The sequence below is a fragment of the Sinocyclocheilus grahami genome, unplaced genomic scaffold, assembly GCF_001515645.1.
Source record: "Sinocyclocheilus grahami isolate Dianchi unplaced genomic scaffold, SAMN03320097.WGS_v1.1 scaffold706.1, whole genome shotgun sequence".
NCBI classification, from domain to species: domain Eukaryota; kingdom Metazoa; phylum Chordata; class Actinopteri; order Cypriniformes; family Cyprinidae; genus Sinocyclocheilus; species Sinocyclocheilus grahami.
Genome location: NW_015505885.1, coordinates 881,782 through 902,638, shown reverse-complemented (window position 1 = coordinate 902,638; position 20,857 = coordinate 881,782). Strand labels below are relative to the sequence as shown.

Genomic DNA, 20,857 nt, shown 5'->3' with positions numbered 1-20,857 from the left:
CGAGGAGAATGGGAAGGGACATGAAGTGGATGCAAAACAGAGGACGTACTGCAGAGACGGGAAGACTGTAGAGCGTACAGAAGCCTGGATGCCTGAGGAACATTATGGTTATGCCAAAAACGGCAAGGACAACGTGTAAAAGAAAGACCGGCAGATAGAGGTGCAAACCACTGCAGCAGAGGTGCTAGCGTCTTTCGCATCGGTGCGCCGGGCTCTAGGGAGCGGAGAAGGGCTCTTCATAGAGGAGCATGGCAGCCTGGTTTGCTGGTGTTGCTGCGGCGGGATGGACTGAGTCTCACTCATTATTCTAGAAGAAAACACACCGCCACTGTCTACACAGGCCATTGCAGCTCTCATCATCCACTATGCACAGGGATGGAGAGCAAGCGCATGGAATTGCTTGCCATCGTCAACAACACAGCAGAACTCTACGTTCCCACAGCAACAGCATTGATAACATTAGCCCGGGCAACAGCCGAGATATTAGGTAGCACTTTATATATTGCAGTTTTAGTGACAGCTACAGGAAAATCTGTGTTTTCTTTGAACTCATTTTAATTGTTAATACCTGCAGCTCTCAGGTTTTAAGTATAATGTTTGCATATCATTTGGTAGATGGTGGGCGGTATATATAGTAGTTGTTGTTAGAGTTTACTGAAGTGTGTTGGTATGGTGAGGAGAGCAAATGCTCTAACTGGATTGGCTGATGAAGGCCTCCTGGATACGACTGCTGAAACGAGCAACAGGAGACCGAGTCAAGAACAACATTGGTGTAAGAAACTATACATCTTAATATACACTATTTGCGCGTGCGAGCGAGTGGAAATTGACAGGATATGCTAGTATGCTGCTTAGTATTTAACTTCTGATTTAATCTTTATATATTCTTGAATGATGGATAATAAACCCACATTTCACTTGTGACCTTGCTTGACCTTAGGTGACTGTGATTTCATGTAAACATAGTGTCTATCAAGTATGTTAAGGTTTAATTTCTAGATATTTTCTTGATTCTCTCTACAGCCTTTCATGTGCAGGAAATTACATACAAAGATGCACACATTTGAATGTATTTATGTGTTATAATTACTAAAAAGAAGTGCACTTAATTCTATTGATTGTGCACATGTAGTGTACTTCAAATCTTAAAAGTATATTTAAAAAAAAACTGAATTTGCACATAATACAAAATACTGAAATAAAAGGCCACTTCAGTGTACTAAAAGAGTTCAGTTTCACACTTAAGTACACTTTTAAAAAGTGTACTTGGCAATAATGTCAAATGAAAAGTTTTGAGTTACACTTTATTTTAAGGTGTGCTTGTTACAGTGCATTTAAGTACTGAGTGATATTAATTAACTACATGTACTTATTATAAGGTTAGGGCTATGATTAGGGTTTGGTTTAGGGTTACTTGCATGTAATTATGCATAATTCATTGTTATTATAATAGTAAATACATGTAACGTGTAACAAGGACACCTTAAAATAAAGTGTTGCCAAGTTTTGCTTTAAAGTGGATTTTAAATCATTATGTTTTAATCGTTTCGTCATGCTTTATAGAAGTGCACTCATTTTGCGTCAGTATGTGTTGACTGACATACTAAAGCACACGTAAAGTGCTTGATTATGATTTTAACTATTCAAAAGTGAATATATTTTAAATGTACTAAATTGCAACTTCATCATTACAAATCACAGATATATTTAAATAGATGACATATAAATAGATGGCACACACGTTTCACTAGAAATTCAAGTGTCCCGAAAACATTACATTCAGTTTGCATGTAAGTATATATATTTTTTAAGTATTTTATTTTTGTAATAAGTACCCTTTTTAGAAGTATGTTAAAAATGGGAAAATATGGTTACAACAAATAAAATAATTACAACAAATAATTGTATGTTTTTATCAATACATTTAAATTGAATGTCTTGCATGTGTGTGTGCTGTAATTGATCAGGTGCTAGAAGGTGATTTATTTTGGACAATCCATCCTTTTCCATCCCAAAAAGTATCAGTGGTTTTGGACTTTATACTGACACCGACTGCACTGGGTGCATGCAGTTTGTTTACTTGTTTATGTTTTATGATGTTTCTTTTCGTCCATATTTTTCTTTGTCTCCTACTATACACATCTATAATGGAGATTCCTGGATTCAGTCTCGAAGTTTTTGTCTGCTACTGGTGTTTGGTTTTAGTCAGTTAGTTTTAGTCAGTCAGTTATGGTTTGAAATAAGGCACATTTGCGGTACTCTGGTTCTGTTTTACTATTATCCATTTAAATTTCAAAGTACTTTATTATTAGCTGTGTCTTAGGGCCGTTGCTAAGTTCTGTACGATGCGGTATAACTGAGTCCTCAGTGTAGAAACGAGATGATGGTCTGTAGGGACAGTTCCCATTCGCTCCAATAGCACAAGAAAAATCCAAAATAGCATTTCTGTGATTTCCAGAAGAGGAAAAAATGTCGAGAGATTGATTACACTGGTCAGAAAACAGAAAAATTTAACATTTGCCGAGAAACACACTAGTTTTCTGAAATGTAATGCCAAGTTCATTTAAAGGGACAGTTCACCTAAAAATCTAAATTATCATCATTTCCTCACACTCATTGTGTCTTTCCAAATACTTGTTTCTTCTTTAAATAGCTTAAATGAAGATATTTTGAGAAATGTTTTAGTGATTTTTTTGTTTGGTCACACTTTAGTTTGGGGACCAATTCTCACTATTAACTAACTAATAACTACAACTTTTGACTCAATAAACTCCTAATTTGCTGCTTATTAATAGTTAGTAAGGTAGTTGTTAAGTTTAGGAATGGGGTAGGGTTAAGGGATCTAAAATATGGTCATGCAGAATAATGCATTAATATGTGCTTCATAAGTACTAATAAACACATGCATGTTAATAAGCAACTACTTAATAGTGGGAACTGGTCCCTAAAGTGTTACCGTTTGTTGGGAATCAAGCTGTAAATGGCTTACTCTGTCTCTGCTTATTGAAACGGGAGAAACTATTCTGCCACGCACAAATGACGCACACCACCTTTAAGTAGAGTAGCTGAATATTTATCTTGAGCAAATGAGTAAATGTCATGGTAGACAATCAAATAGTAACCATGTGTCGTAATCCATGAAAGTAATGAAGTAAATGCACACATAGAAATACAAAAAAAAAATCTCTCTGCTTTTTCCACAGGGTTCAGCGGACTCATACACTAGTCGGCCGTCTGACTCGGATGTGTCTCTGGAGGAAGATAAAGAGACCTTACGCAGAGAAGCTGAGAGACAGGCACAGGCTCAGCTCGAAAAGGCTAAGGTATTGCTGCATGTTTTACTCATTATAACTGAATAATTAGCAGTTTGTCAAGGGTTTGTTCAAATGTCTGTTTTTCTGTCTAATAGTGTGTGTCTGTTCAAAATAGCATACTACCATATTACTCATGCTATCTCTTTAGTATGCAGTAGTGGCAAACCGATATATCACCAAGGCCGATATTACTATAAAATCTTACTTTATAAATCTTACTATAAAAATTCATAACTGTTATTCTTTCTTTATAAATCACGCACTAAATTATTAAAATGTAAGATACACACACAGCACCTTTAGGGTTTGTCTGGATATATTGAATGCCATCTTATTTTAAGGCTTAATTTGTATCTGGATGCTTTTTTAGACACTTTCTTTGAGGCAAACCAATGCTGTTTGGAGGTGATATATGAAATCTCACCCTATTAGTCTTTCCCATCTATTTTTAATCTTGTTTTTGTCACACTCTCCTTCACCTCTAGGGGTGATAGCTATTTTTAGTGTTTGACATCAATCAGATTTTATAATTTATTTATTGAATGCACACATACATATTGATAACAAAGCCAGGTGGTCTGCAGTGAGCAGAGAGAAGTCAAATATTCTTCACTGACCATGTTTCTTGAAATATCTATTCTCTCTCACATACACATACACTATAAAAACTGGTCATCGGCAATTGTTACCTTAAAGATTTATTTCTACTTGACTTAAAATCTAAAATCTAGTTTTATTGGTATAAATTAATGCATATAGGTTGGTTCAGTGGTGTTAAATCATATTTTTTTGATTTAAGTACAACCAGTTAATTTACCATTTTTAGCTTACCACTATTTACAGTTTCACAAACTGAACACTTTAAACCACTCTTGAAAGCACCTCAAAGGAATAGAGAGAAGCAGGAGTCCCTATTTTCTTTCAACGTTCAGTTTTTCTTTCCTAAGAGTGTAAGAATCACATAATTTCACTCAAAGATTTTGCATAAACACTATTAAATGAAGCAAAGCAGCTGTCAGATGTGCGGGCGTGAGTTTTTGGTGAATGTGAATGAAACTGTAGATGCTGATTAGTCTGAGCAGGCATTTACATAAAAGGTTACAATCACTATTTCTGATCAATACTGCATATGGAAAGTCGTGTTACATAAGAGGCAGACAGTGGTTGTGAAAGCAAAACAAGGGTATAAAAACTGTTCAATATATAAAAAAATAGATTATTTAAAGCTCCTAAAATAAATATTGCATATTACAATAATGGAGTGCATAGTTTTGCATATCTTTTTATTTCAGTAGAAAATAAAGGTAGACAGACTAAGCTAAAGAAAGGTAAGGCAGCATTGTCTTGACAGATCATGGAGAGTCAGGCTTGCGTGTGATCAACCCACCATCCCCATTACCTTTAGAGGACACTGTGTCCTCTGTTTGACACACCCATAATTCATTGCGTGTGCAGACTGTAATGTGGATGCGAATTACATTGAGTCATACTGATTTTGCCCTTTTTTTTGTATTTCTGAAAACATTGAAAAAATGTACTGCTTATGACTGCCTTTCCACAGAATTTTTAAAAGAATACCTTGGCAGGTTTTTCTTCCATATAATGAATGTGGATGAAATGGGTCTGTCAAGGTTTTGTACCCATGGGTACAGGGTACACTCTAAAAAATGCTGGGTTAAAAACAACTTTAACCCAGCATTTTTTAGAGTGTAGAAAATTAACAGTATCACCATATTTCCCCAGTTGATTGATTACATTAAGAATTGCAAATAGTTTTCTGAGATGCTATGTTTAAGTATGCAAATAAGGCATTATGTAATTAAATATGCAATAATTTGCATACACTTCCATAACATAACTATGACACTGCACTCTAAAAACTGCTGGGTTAAATATAACCCAGCGCAGGGTTAAAAAGGGACAAACTTCATTAATATTTCATACTGTACTCACTCTGTGTTCTTCTACACAGTCTAAACCAGTGGCGTTTGCAGTACGTACTAATGTTGGCTACAGTGCTTCTTTCGAAGACGACGTCCCTGTGCCTGGGATGGGAATCTCATTTGAGTCTAAAGATTTCCTTCATGTTAAAGAAGTGTGTATTTACACATGTATCCATATATACAGAAGGGAAAAAATGCTTATTACAGTTAAAATCAGTTGTAGTGTTTTTAAAGACTAAACAAAAGGAACACTGCATGTCCATATGACAACAAACACAACACACAATACTCAAAATACAGCCTGCATCACGGATTCTTTAGTCTTGCACACATGTATAACAAGGCCTTGTAATGCAGTTTATTGCAAACAAAGTATATCAGCAAATTTAAAATACCCAAGATGAGTGCTTCACTCTGCAAATGCTAAGATATTTTTATTGTACTTAATATTTTAAGATCATTTATGGCCTTGAATATTTACTTTGTAAGGTTATTTTTACTTTGTAAGGTATTCTAATGAGGAAAAAAATCCACCATGGGTGACTGTTTGTGTGTTTAATGACAGAAATTTAATAATGACTGGTGGATTGGTCGCTTGGTGAAAGAAGGGTGTGAAATCGGCTTCATCCCAAGTCCAGTGAAGCTTGAAAGCATTCGCACCCACCAGGACCAACGTGCAAAACAAGGAAAATTTTACTCAAGGTATCCACAAATGCACAACAAGGTTCTTCACTAAACAAAATATAGAAAATACAGAAAATATAGCTTTAATTTGACCCCTTTCAACAAAAATAGACTTAGACTGCATTTCCCAAAAGCATCCCTTGTGAAAAAGAAGTGCACTTAATTGTATTGAATGTGCACTTGTAGTGTACTTCAAATATTAAAAGCGTATTTAAAAAAAAAGTACTTGCAGATAATATAATATTAATGAAATAAAAGACCACTTAAGTGTGCTTTAAGAGAGACACTTTCATGACCGTATCTTAACACACTTAAGTACACTTTTAAAAAGTGCACTTTGTAATGTAAAATCCAAAGTTTATTTTAAATTTCTAAATAACAATAAAATTACATAAAGATGTACTTAAGTCCTACATAAGTGGGTCAAAAAAGCACTCTAAGGTTCATTTAGTGTCTGAAAACTTTACATTCAGTTCACACTAATGTATATTATTTTATAGTATATTATTTCCATAACAAGTACTCTTTAAAATTATGCTACTGTACTTTTTTCACAAGGGATCCGAAGCCTAAGTAGATTGTAGAGATGATTGGTGCCAGTGGTTTCTACAATGTACTCAGGCTTACAATGCTTTTAATCTTAACTCTTGCTATGGCTTGCTGGAATAAAAAAAACACCTTGTAATATTTTAATCTGGTCATTTAAATGGGTCACCCACTGAACCTGCTCAGGTCGTCAAGGCTGTTTTTTCTTCAGAAGAGCACTTTTAAATACATACAATCTTTACACCATTCTTTGTTGTTACTGATTATATGTTGTTCTTTTTTTCACAGTAAATTAGGGGCAAACTCTTTATCTAGTTTAGGAGACGTGGTTTCAAACTCACGTAAATCAACCCCTCCATCCTCAGGTACGTTAGCGTCATTGGGTGTCATTTTAGAACTCAATTATATATTTTTATTTACATTATTCAGAAACAACTTTTATTCTGAAATACTTGGTGTATTATATTATATATGTCACATTATATTGTATTAACAGATTCACTTTGGGAATTTTTATACTTAAAGAGAGACACTTTCGTGACTATGTTTCTTAACACACTTAAGTACACTTTCAAAAAGTATTTATAGTTTAAAGAAGTACGCTTATTTTGATGTGTTGACTAACATACTTAAGCACATGAAAAGTACTTGATGATAATATTAACTGTAGTGTGTTATTCAACATTACATTTAAAGTTAATATATTGTACAACAAATATATTTAAATACATGACATTCAAGTTTCAACGGAAATGACAAATAAAAATGTATATTTTAGTTGCTTGTCAGCAGTCCTTTAACCATATTTCATAGACAATAGAATTATGAAATTACATATAAGGATGTACTTAAGCCTTACTTAAGTGAGTCAAAAAATCTCTAAAGTTTATCTAGCTGAATCAATTATTAATTTAAACTGTAATACAATTTCATTTAATTGCAATTAACATGCAATTAAGTGTCCAAAAACATTACATTCAGTTCATGCTTAAGTATATTAGCACTTAAGTACTCTTTTAAGTATGTTAAAGTGTACTTTTTTTCACAAGGCCATGTTTTTACTGAAATGCTGTGTGCTTCAGTGCATAACTGTAATTTATTTTCTGATAAATGATTGATGTGCATTGTCTATCTTTACGTTGTGTATGAATTCCCCGTGTGTTTTGCCGAGGCTCATATGTACGTGTGTGCGTGTTTATGTATGTGTGTGTAGCTGTGGACATAGACGCTGCAGGGTTAGATCCAGAGGAGAGTGACCCTCCTCTCCATCAGCGTTCACCCAAAGCCAGCCCAAACACAGTAATATCCCCTTTAGCCCGTGAGAAACGAATGCCTTTCTTTAAGAAGGTAAAGCATGCCGATGGACGCTCCCTCGCTCTGCATCTGTCCGTCACAGCAGCATCACGCAGAGCCTTTTTCGCTTGTCACCGTCCGAATGGCCATGCCAGCTTACTCCACTCACTCTTTCCCTTCTCTCTCCCTGTCTTGTCTTTGTTCCTCTGTATCCCAATCTTTCACACTCCCTTGGTCTTTTCTTTTTGTCTGTTCCCCTTCCTCCTTTCCTCAGCTAAGCAGAGGCATAAGTCGGTAAGTCGGGCCTCACAGAGAGCCGTGTGGTCAATGGCCGCTCATTCCTGTTATGCAGTACTTACAGTCTATTAATTATAGCTTATTGTTATTTAGACAATGGCAACATAGTAGGAATGATGGCATGGCCACTACTTAGTAAACACTTCACTGTGTGGTTCTCCCTTCTGACATTTCTCTGTTATACAGCCTTAAATTTGCCTGTTTGTGTGTGCATGGTTTAACCAAAAAATGATTGTTTGTACAATTACATACAAAATAGTAAATAATAATTTTCTAATTTGCTTAACACAGTGCTGTTATAAAAGCCTGATATTAACAAATCATTTTAGTAAACCTCCCAACACTATTTAAATTGGGTTTTTATTTGGGTGTCAAACTTAATTTGGGCTCAGGCAAACTAATGCATTAGTTAACTATTGAAATGCATTCAACATAGTCCTTAACCTGCAAATGCAAAGAACATTTTTTACTTAACTCTGAAATAATTAACAATGGAGCAATGTAAGAACTGGACATTCTCAGCCTGCTGACATTAAATTTGACACTTGCAGTCTAGATCTTAATATGGATAATAGTATGTTCCCCCTCTTTTATCTCTCCTAGCTGTGACTGTGAAGTGTGTGTTCTGTGCACACGAGGTTAATGGTGTGTGTTTTGTGCTGCTCTACAGACAGAGCATGTTCCTCCGTATGACGTGGTGCCGTCTATGAGACCGGTGGTGCTGGTGGGACCGTCGCTCAAGGGCTACGAGGTCAGCTGCTGCAAAACGCATTGTGACGTCATAGAGAAGATATTAGAGGGTTAATTCACCCAAAACTATTAAAACACAAGTACCAAAACTGTAATTGTAAAATGTAATTGGCATAATCTGTTTTATTCACAACTTTGAAAAATCACTTTTTACAGTGTAGTTAATAAATAACATGTCCACACCCTTTTGTTGTATGTTAGTACAAAGTATAAGGAAAAAAGGGTATATTTTAGATGCTATACGTCATTCCTTTGAAGCTTTTCACCATATTTAATCCCCTTTTTAGCTTTTAGCAGCATTGCATGGATAATATTCTTGTTACAGGAGAATAAATGGTTTTAACCTGACATTTGAATGCTTGAAATAAAATGCAAATTACCCACATTATTTGTTTATTTGGCGCAGCAGAGTTAATGCACAAACAAAGTGGGATGTGCAAAAGTTAAAACATCTGTAAATTAAGGTACAAAAAATAATAATATAAATAAAACTGTATTGTTTAAATAGAGCCTACACATTCAACACAACTCAAAAACATTAAAAATAAGAAATACATTTAAATATAAGAAGACCCATTCATCTTAGAAAACAGATCTTTGTAGATACAGTAGGAAACTGTGATAAATGTGGTAAATGCACAGATTAATAATGTTATTAATATAATATTTTCATTCTGTGTGACTTTTTTTTTTTTTTTTTTTTTTTACCGGGACATTTTGCTACATATGTAATAAATAATGACAAATGTCAACTGATAAAAATTATACGGGCGTCCAGTGAAAAAATGTTGAGTTGGTAAAGACTGGATTTAATTTTTGCGTAAACTATCTCTTTAAATGTCATAAATGACACATTTTTAGACATGCACAGTATTTGAGTGCTTATATTCTGACTAAACATTTTCCCAGTCTTACATGAATCCTTATTACTTCACATTTACACTTAACTGTAAAGCATTTAGACTTATGTTGACTCTATGAATGTTAAGCAAAAAAAACAGAAAAAGGACAAAAACCTGACATGATGCTTTTATGTGTGTAAACAGGTAACAGATATGATGCAGAAAGCGCTGTTTGACTTTCTGAAGCACCGTTTTGAGGGGAGGTGAGTCGTTAAGCGGTTCTCTTCCTCCTTGAGCCTCCGTTGGGATAGTTTATATATTTGTGTGTGTGTGTCACGTGAGTGTTTGAGGTTACTTTAAATAGTCACATCTCATTGCCTTAATTGGCCATGCTGGTCCATAAGCACACAGCCGGGTCACATGCCTGCAGCTTCCCTTGACTGCAGTTTCCCGAACATGACTGCGCAGGATTTACAGTATGACAGTTAAAACTATATATATCTTTTCGGTGAATCTGAATGAAATCTGATTTATTTATTTTTTTTACTAACTTAGTCCTGGCCAAACTCATATGTGGTTTGAAATCCAACTGAAATGCATTTCAGTTTGATGTTTTTTTCATATATGTTACGTCAAGTACAATGGATGTGGAGATGCTAATTTCAGTTTTCTTATAGTATCTCCTATAGGCATATAAAAGAAAAAGTCAGTCAGAAGACATTGTCACACTTTTTATTAGATGGCCTTACTACTATGTACACTACAGCTCAAAAGTGTGGGATCCGTAAGATTTTTATGTTTTTGAAAGTCTCTTCTGCTCACAAAGGCTGCATTTATTTGATCAAAAACACAGTGGAAATTCCGTAATATTATTACAATTGAAAATAACTGCTTTCTATGTGATTATATTGTGAAGTGTAATTTATTTGTGAAAACAGTTGTGCTGCTTCATATTTTTGTGGAAACCATCATACTTTTTATTTTTCAGGATTCTTTGATGAAGTTCAAAAGAGCTGCATTTATATGAAAGAGACATATTTTGTAACATTATAAATGTCTTTACTGTCACTTTTGATCACTTTAATGCATCTTTGATAAATAAAAGCTTTTTTTTGTTTGTTTTTTTACTTGAATGGTATGCATCATGGTTTCCACAAAAATATGAAGCAGCACAACTGTTTTCAACATCGATAATAAATATTTAAAGTATTTAAATATAAAATTGAAATATCTAATATTGAAATATACTTATGTACATGCATGTTGGTGCATTGCAGTTACATTTAAAGTACTTACATTTAATTCAGATTTGCAGTTACACTGTGAACGCTCCTTGTTTTGTGTAATCCAGGATCTCGATCACGAGGGTGGCTGCTGATATTTCTCTGGCCAAGCGCTCTGTGCTCAACAACCCCAGTAAACATGCCATCATCGAGCGCTCGAACACACGCTCCAACTTAGGTGAGAGAAAGAGTTTGATGGTTTGGTGTGAATGACTGAAAAAGGAAATCTTATCTAAAATGATGAGATTTACTAAATATTTAAATTTTTTTGCATTTAACATTTTTTTGCATTCTTGCTTACATTCATTTTATTATCTTATACAGCCTTTATTATTGAATTTTCCTTTCTACAGTATCCAGAGCACGACATACGCACACTCTCACACAAGAGAAGATATTTGTTTTAGTATGTTCTCAAATCTGGAAATGATTTTAAACAGTGCAGAGAAATGTTTAGTTTAAAGGGGTCATATGAAGCGATATCAAGCTCTTGGTGCATAAAGAAGATCTGTAAAGTTGCAAAGACTAAAGTCTCAAATCCAAAGAGATATTCTTTATAAAAGTTAAGAGTCGACCACGCCTACCTAAAACGGCTCGTTCTAACACGCCCCCACATATCTATGTCACTATGTGGGAAGATTTGCATAACGCCGCCCAAATGTTCACGCAAAGAAAGAAGGCGTAACTTTTATTCTCGCTGTAGTATTGTTGCCGCCGCCGCGATGTCGCGAAGGTGCTGTGTGTTTCGTTGTGAAAGTGAAGCTACTTTGTTTGGTCTTCCAAAAGAGGACATGACTAGAAATCAGTGGTTAAGTTGTATTTACAACACTGTTCCAGAACACTTCAACCCAAATATTCAGATGTGTGCAGCACATTTTATGGAGGACTGTTTACTGATCCTGGGAAGGCGGGGCATAGAGGAGAAACAATAATGTACATTATGTGGAAAATAATGTGTTTTTTAAACATTAAACCGCATAAACACATTGCATTACACCACATACACAAAATAATGCTTTTTTAGCAACATCATATGACCCCTTTAAGCAGTTAAATTTTCTATCATTCTGATCTTATAAATGGCATGAATATCACAAATATCAGCATTGCAACAATACAATTTTTTTCAAATAATATGTACAATAAGTTTATTTTTTGCTTATTCCAGATTATTATAAACTGTGTTTCAATCAAATGCTTATTATGAAATTCAATGCAGGCAAAATACTACACTAAAATACACTTTTTGTTTTACTGAGTTGGTAAATTGGTCAAATTGACTGGTAAATTTGTCTCAATCATGAATTAGTGGTTTCAATCAATTCAACAGCTCAGTCACTTACACAATCGGTCATAATGGTTCTTGTCGGCAAGTCAAAAAGATCTTAAATATGAATTTACCTGATAAAAATAAAATTGAAATGAAAATACTGACAATGAAACAAAGATTCACAAGAGAGTGTTGGTTGTACATTAAATAAAGAAAAAAAACATTAAAATACGTCACCTTATTGTTTTTGTTAGGAATGATTACTGAAATGTTGCGTTTCAACAAATGCACTAAAGTAATTATTAATGGAATCATGGAACTTTAAGGAAATTGGAATTATTGAATTATTAAAATTTGAATTTTAAAACGGAGAACCAGAGTTGTTTTGATTCCTTATGATTTCCTTCCATAATTGTGTGGCTTTAAAACTGTTTCTGTTTTGTTGAATTCATTACATTGCACGTTATTTCACCCCATTATTCTTTCTGAATTGTAACTGTAGCTTAATTGCTTCCAGTGGCTTGGTTCTCTATTATTCTCAGCATACTCTCTGATTGTGTATGTGTGTGTGTTTATAGCGGAGGTTCAGAGTGAGATCGAGAGGATCTTTGAACTGGCTCGCACGCTGCAGCTGGTGGTTCTTGACGCCGACACGATAAACCACCCGACCCAACTGGGAAAAACGTCTCTTGCACCTATTATTGTCTACATCAAGATCACCTCTCCAACGGTACACACACATATACTTTAAAAGAATATAATTAGTCATATACTTAAGTCCTAAACTTAAGTCCTACTTAAGTGGGTCAAAAAAGCACACTTAAGTACAATTTAATTTTAATTTTAATTCTATTGTCTATGAAATATGGTTAAAGTACTACTGAATGTGCTGACAAGCATTTATGGTACAGTATAATATACTTTAATGTAATTTAAGTTGAAACTTCAGTATGTCATGTATTTAAATGTATTTGTAATTACACATTTGTAATAATGGAGTTGCAAATGCATTCACTTTATATTATCAAATAAAACACTATTGATCAAATTATAATCAAGTACTTTACATGTGCTTTAGTATGTTAGTCAACACATCAAAATAAGTGTGCTTCTTTAAAACATGACAAAAGATTATTAAAACAATGATTTAAATGCACTTTAAAGTAAAGCTTTTAACAAAGTGCACTTTTGCTAAATCAGTCTACTTAGGCTTCAGATCCCTTGTGAAAAGAAGTACACTAGCATACTTTTTATGGAAATAATATACTTTATACTAAAGTGTGAACTGAATATCATGTTTTCAGACACTTAATGGCATGTTAATGACCATTAAATAAACTTGAGTGCTTTTTTGACCCACTTAAGTACATCTTTATATGTAGTTTTTTTGTTATTATGTTGTCTTTAAAATATAAAACGTATATACTAAACTTTTGATTTGACATTACAAAGTGCACGTTTTAAAAGTGTATTTAAGTTTTTAAAAAAAGTGTTAAGAAACAGTCGTGAAAATCTCTCTTAAAGTACACTTAAGTGGCCTTTTATTTCATTACAGGTTTTTTTTATACAATTAATTAATCCAATACAATTAAGCACATTTTTTCACTATGGTCCCTCTGATTGTCTATTAGATTGTCTTTCTTCAACACTGATATTTTGCTGGGATATTGTTTCTGGTGTGTCCGTCTTTCAGGTTTTGCAGCGATTAATAAAGTCTAGAGGAAAGTCTCAGGCTAAACATCTCAATGTGCAGATGGTGGCAGCAGACAAACTTGCCCAGTGCCCTTCAGTGAGTTAACTGAATAATTACTTGAGATAAACCACACTATCACCCTTTCTTTGCTCTCTAACAGTTCATTTCCCTCTTCACACGCTCGTTTGCTCTCTATCCAGGAGATTTTCGACATCATTCTTGATGAGAATCAGCTGGAAGACGCCTGTGAGCACATGGCTGATTATCTGGAGGCCTACTGGAAATCCACTCACCCTCCCAGCGTCCCTCAGACAAACCCTCTGCTGGAGAAACTCACCTTTTGTTGAATTCATTACATTGCACGTTATTTCACCCCATTATTCTTTCTGAATTGTAACTGTAGCTTAATTGCTTCCAGTGGCTTGGTTCTCTATTATTCTCAGCATACTCTCTGATTGTGTATGTGTGTGTGTTTATAGCGGAGGTTCAGAGTGAGATCGAGAGGATCTTTGAACTGGCTCGCACGCTGCAGCTGGTGGTTCTTGACGCCGACACGATAAACCACCCGACCCAACTGGGAAAAACGTCTCTTGCACCTATTATTGTCTACATCAAGATCACCTCTCCAACGGTACACACACATATACTTTAAAAGAATATAATTAGTCATATACTTAAGTCCTAAACTTAAGTCCTACTTAAGTGGGTCAAAAAAGCACACTTAAGTACAATTTAATTTTAATTTTAATTCTATTGTCTATGAAATATGGTTAAAGTACTACTGAATGTGCTGACAAGCATTTATGGTACAGTATAATATACTTTAATGTAATTTAAGTTGAAACTTCAGTATGTCATGTATTTAAATGTATTTGTAATTACACATTTGTAATAATGGAGTTGCAAATGCATTCACTTTATATTATCAAATAAAACACTATTGATCAAATTATAATCAAGTACTTTACATGTGCTTTAGTATGTTAGTCAACACATCAAAATAAGTGTGCTTCTTTAAAACATGACAAAAGATTATTAAAACAATGATTTAAATGCACTTTAAAGTAAAGCTTTTAACAAAGTGCACTTTTGCTAAATCAGTCTACTTAGGCTTCAGATCCCTTGTGAAAAGAAGTACACTAGCATACTTTTTATGGAAATAATATACTTTATACTAAAGTGTGAACTGAATATCATGTTTTCAGACACTTAATGGCATGTTAATGACCATTAAATAAACTTGAGTGCTTTTTTGACCCACTTAAGTACATCTTTATATGTAGTTTTTTTGTTATTATGTTGTCTTTAAAATATAAAACGTATATACTAAACTTTTGATTTGACATTACAAAGTGCACGTTTTAAAAGTGTATTTAAGTTTTAAAAAAAAGTGTTAAGAAACAGTCGTGAAAATCTCTCTTAAAGTACACTTAAGTGGCCTTTTATTTCATTACAGGTTTTTTTTTATACAATTAATTAATCCAATACAATTAAGCACATTTTTTCACTATGGTCCCTCTGATTGTCTATTAGATTGTCTTTCTTCAACACTGATATTTTGCTGGGATATTGTTTCTGGTGTGTCCGTCTTTCAGGTTTTGCAGCGATTAATAAAGTCTAGAGGAAAGTCTCAGGCTAAACATCTCAATGTGCAGATGGTGGCAGCAGACAAACTTGCCCAGTGCCCTTCAGTGAGTTAACTGAATAATTACTTGAGATAAACCACACTATCACCCTTTCTTTGCTCTCTAACAGTTCATTTCCCTCTTCACACGCTCGTTTGCTCTCTATCCAGGAGATTTTCGACATCATTCTTGATGAGAATCAGCTGGAAGACGCCTGTGAGCACATGGCTGATTATCTGGAGGCTTACTGGAAATCCACGCATCCTCCCAGCATCCCTCAGACAAACCCTCTGCTGGAGAAACTCACCGCAATGGCTGCAGCCGCAGTCGCCTGCAAGGACTCACTGACTAATCCACAAACAAAGGTGCCTATGAAACTTCAGCCTGCACTTAGATTAGCAAACAAAAAGAGAGAGGAGGAGTGCCGGAAAGAAACCATCAGTTTTCAGTCGAGAGAAAAAAGCAAATGCTACAGCCTAAAAGGCACACTTTACATTACAGAGTCCTGTGTCATGTAGCTGTAAGACACATTCTGTATCGGCAAATATTCAGAAAGCATAGGAATCTAGTCGCATTACTACAGGGTTTCCTAATGAAGGGTATTGAATTAAAGTTCCTTGATTAATAAGAAATGCACTTAATTGTATTGAATGTACACCTGTAGTGTACTTCAAATCTTAAAAGTATTTGAAAAAAACTATACTTGCAGATAATATATTATTCATGAAAGGCCATTTAAATGTACTTAAAGACACTTTCATGTTAAAAAGTGCATTTGAGAAAAAAAGTACAATTTAAAATTTGTCAAATTAAAAGGTTTCTTATTAAGTTCACTTTAAATCGTTATATTGTAATAATATTTTGTCGCGTTTTAAAGAAGTACCCTTATTTTGATGTTGATAAATATACTAAAGCACATGATAATAATTTGAGCTGTACTGTTATTCACTATTACATTTATAGTTAATATATTTTAAATACACTAAATTGCAACTTCGTTGTAAATGTGTAATTAGACATATTTAAATAAATGGCATACAAGTATAAATAAAACTTACATTAAATATATATTTTAGTTTATCATAAATGCTTGTCAGTACATTCAGCGGTACTTTAACCATATTTCAAAGATAATAGAAGCAATTATGAAATTGCATATAAAGATGTACTTAAGTCCTACTTAAGTGGGCCCGAAAAGGCACTTTAAAGTTCAGCTAATTGCATTTAACACAACACAGTACTTTTTATTTAATTGCAATAAACAAGCAATTAAGTGTCTGAAAACATATTACATATATTATAAGTACACACACAGATATATTCTTTTAGGTATATTAAAGTATATTACTTCAATAATAAGTTCTCTGTTTATGTTATATATGTTAAAGTGTGCTCCAAGAAGTCAGATCTCTAAATTCCCAGGCAAATTAAACTTACTTAACTAAATTACAACACTACATGTTATAATATCCATGTTTTTTGTGAATGTCCTTATTGTTGTTGATAAACACTGCTGCTTCTCAGACTGAGGAGGTCACTCCTATTACAGATGAGTAGCCTTAGTCACGGTGAGTGTGTGTGTGTGTGTGTGTGTGTGTGTGTGACACTGAAGCTCAGTCATGGTTTCATTTGACCAAGATCAGAATAGTAAACCTAATTTCATTAGGATTTAGCTTGAAGGAATAACTCACCAAAAATGAAAACACTGTCATCATTAACTCACCCTCATGTCAACTCTTTCGTCCATGAAACACAAAAGAAGAATTTTCTCAAGCTGTTTTCCAGAGAAATGGAAATTGTTGGCTACTTTTATGATATTTTTGTGCTTTTTTTTATTTTTTATCTTGACAGTACGTGTTTATTATGTGCTTTTGTAAAAGAGCAGCATCAACATTTATTTTTCCACAGAAGAAAGAGAATACAATTTTGAAATTGCATAAGGATGAGTAAATGAGGTCGGTTTTGGGTGAACTGTTTTTTTTTTATAATCTTAGTGTTGACTTTTAGACTTTTAAATATAGAGTGTTTTTTATGTTTTTGTAACACTGAATAAAAAAATAAAAAAGGTAATTGCGACTTTTTCTCTCACAATTCTGACACAGTTAAATTTATTTATTAGAATTATGAGTTTATATCTTGCAATTCTGACTCTATAACAAACAATTGCGAGTTATAAAGTCCCCCCTCAGAACTCGACTTTATAACTCGCAATTGTGAGTTTATATCACACAATTCAGAGAAAAACGTCAGAATTGCAAGAAAAAAGTCAGAATTACGAGTTTATACCCCCCAATTCAGAGAAAAAAGTCAGAATTCTGAGTTTAAATCCCACAATTCTGAGAAAAAAGTCAGAATTGCAAGAAAAAAGTCAGAATTCCGAGTTTAAATCCCACAATTCCGAGAAAAATTCAGAATTGCAAGAAAAAAGTCAGAATTCCGAGTTTAAATCCCACAATTCCGAGAAAAATTCAGAATTGCAAGAAAAAAGTCAGAATTCCGAGTTTAAATCCCACAATTCCGAGAAAAAGAATTAAATAAAGACAATTATGTATAATTTAATATGGCATGAATGATGAAATTCGCTTTAATTCTCTTTATTTATTTTTAATTCCTTTCTTTTTACTTGATTTGCTTTCCTGGTCTTATTGAACAAATGATAGATGCATGTTAACCCAAAAGAATATATATATATATATAATTTTTTTTTGGAATCTAATAACTTGCCTTAGAAAAAAATCTCGGTTCTCAGCTGACTTTTGGGGCAAAAATTTAACCAAAAGTGATAAAAAATGGCAAAATGTGTCCCCATATAGAATTCTGCTGTTTATTTTATCTTATATATTTCTTAAAATTGTACTTTAGGTCAAGTTCATTCGTCAAATTATTATTATTATTATTATTATTATTTATGGAGGCTTGTCTCCATTTTTTATCTCACAATTCTGACTTTTTTTTCCTTTCAATTCTGAAAAAGAAAAGTCAGGAATATAAGATGTAAAAATCGCAAGAAATAAAAGTCAGAATTGTGAGATAAAAAGTTGCAATTCCCCAATCCCACAATTCCGAGAAAAAAGTCAGAATTGCAAGAAAAAAGTCAGAATTCCTAGTTTAAATCCCACAATTCCGAGAAAAAAGTCAGAATTGCAAGAAAAAAGTCAGAATTCCGAGTTTAAATCCCACAATTCCGAGAAAAAAGTCAGAATTGCAAGAAAAAAGTCAGAATTCCGAGTTTAAATCCCACAATTCCGAGAAAATAGTCAGAATTGTGAGAAAAAAAGTCAATTACCTTTTTACATTTATTCAGTGTCAGAAAACGGGCTTCCATATAGATATGATGTTGTTTGTAGTGATTTGCTGTGATTTCAGAGACTGTCTGTGTGTGTGTGTGTGTGTGTTAAAAAAACCTCTGCATTGATATTTGGTTTGAGAGTTTGGTTTTTTTTACGCACTGCAAAACAATAACACTCTTTTTGGTAACACTTTACAGTAAGATTGCATTTGTTAACATTAGTTTACTACATTAGCTAACTAACATTAGTTCATTGCATTTAGTTTGGGTTTGCAATCCATATAACTGCATTATTCCATGCGCGTGTTTTTCTAAAACAGGGCAGAGCGGGTGAGCAGACATCAGAGAGACCAACGGATGACAAGACGGGCTTTTCTGAAGACTACCATCATCATCATCATCATCATCACTACCAAACTCAGAAGCAAGGGCGCTTGGAAGACGACAACACTGAGGAGCGAGACGGTAAAGCTAACAACGACCAAAGTGAATGGAGAAGCGGTCACAGACACCACAGCCATCATCATCATCACCACCAACATCACAGTCGCACCACGCGGACGCTTTCCAAACAAGAGACGTCAGAGTCCATGTATCCCGAGCCTCTCGTCGGACAAACCCAGGAAGAGGAACAGCCAAACCATCACCATCATCATCATCATCATCACCTCCGGGGCGACAGAGAGAAGGAATACGACCACAACGAGAGGAACAACCGGCAAAGAGGAAAGCAGAGGTCGCTACGAGAGCCTCATCATGAGCGGGACAGGAAACGAGGAGAGGAGGAATGGGCGAGAGAGCATTACATAGAGCAGTGACACACGTGCCACATACACACCGACCTCAATCTTATGTGTAATGTATACGACACGTGTATCCATACATGACTTTTCCAAGTGTGGACGAATTAAATAAAGACAATTATGTATAATTTAATATGGCATGAATGATGAAATTCGCTTTAATTCTCTTTATTTATTTTTAATTCCTTTCTTTTTACTTGATTTGCTTTCCTGGTCTTATTGAACAAATGATAGATGCATGTTAACCCAAAAGAATATATATATATATATATATTAAAAAAAATTTTGGAATCTAATAACTTGCCTTAGAAAAAAATCTCGGTTCTCAGCTGACTTTTGGGGCAAAAATTTAACCAAAAGTGATAAAAAATGGCAAAATGTGTCCCCATATAGAATTCTGCTGTTTATTTTATCTTATATATTTCTTAAAATTGTACTTTAGGTCAAGTTCATTCGTCAAATTATTATTATTATTATTATTATTATTTATGGAGGCTTGTCTCCATTTTTTATCTCACAATTCTGACTTTTTTTTCCTTTCAATTCTGAAAAAGAAAAGTCAGGAATATAAGATGTAAAAATCGCAAGAAATAAAAGTCAGAATTGTGAGATAAAAAGTTGCAATTACCCTTATTTTTTTTAATTCCATGGCAGAAACATTCTTGCAAAATTATTATTATTTTGTTGCTATTGAATATTCTGTTCGCACACAAAGACGTCATATTACGGTAAAAGAAAGGTTTGAATTCTCGATTGCATCTTCACTGCTGTCTGCGTTTAGTTTTGAAACAGAATAGGATATTTATTTTATGTTGTGTGGATGTCATTTCAAATCGTTATTTAATGTTAATTACTTGTGTGTTAATGTTGCAGAAGCGTGTATTGCCTTGCATATAGGATAAAGACATGACAAAATCCACATGATAGTTTTGCTTTACTTCTCCAGCAGTCCTGTGCCGTTTTAAACTACCATCCTGACAAACTGAATAAGACAAAAAAAAAATGCCACGGGTGACTTGTTAAATTAAAAGACGACTATTTGAGGTTTGTTTCCACCCGTATTGTCTTTGAACTGCTAGAGATATGACATACTCACAGTACTTTAGGCTTTTGTTAGTGTTACTCATGAACAGTGATGCATTTACGAAGGAACTGCACTGTGGCAAGTGGCTTTAAAAGCAGAAATGTGCAATTTATATTCTCGTAAAAAGGAACTTTCATTAAT

The 20,857-nt window shown here is 34.0% G+C and overlaps 1 protein-coding gene across 1 annotated transcript; it reads left to right on the top strand.

Moving 5' to 3' along the window:
- The first annotated feature begins 706 nt into the window (after positions 1-706).
- On the top strand, positions 707-19,880 carry LOC107559955 (voltage-dependent L-type calcium channel subunit beta-2-like). Its single transcript, XM_016243985.1, has 13 exons — positions 707-772; positions 3,204-3,323; positions 5,287-5,409; positions 5,823-5,959; positions 6,776-6,852; positions 7,701-7,834; positions 8,748-8,828; positions 9,874-9,932; positions 11,021-11,130; positions 12,801-12,952; positions 13,916-14,011; positions 15,711-15,905; positions 19,150-19,880. The coding sequence occupies exons 1-13, from the start codon at positions 707-709 to the stop codon at positions 19,645-19,647; spliced, it is 1,848 nt and encodes a 615-aa protein (XP_016099471.1). The 3' UTR covers positions 19,648-19,880.
- The last annotated feature ends 977 nt before the right edge of the window (positions 19,881-20,857 follow it).

Excerpts from the sequence above, each read along its gene's own strand:
- LOC107559955 (XM_016243985.1), top strand. The coding sequence starts at position 707 with ATGAAGGCCTCCTGGATACGACTGCTGAAACGAGCAACAGGAGACCGA. Across the intron at positions 773-3,203 it reads GAGTCAAGAACAACATTGGT|GGTTCAGCGGACTCATACAC; the intron begins GTAAGAAACTAT and ends CTTTTTCCACAG. Across the intron at positions 3,324-5,286 it reads CTCAGCTCGAAAAGGCTAAG|TCTAAACCAGTGGCGTTTGC; the intron begins GTATTGCTGCAT and ends TCTTCTACACAG.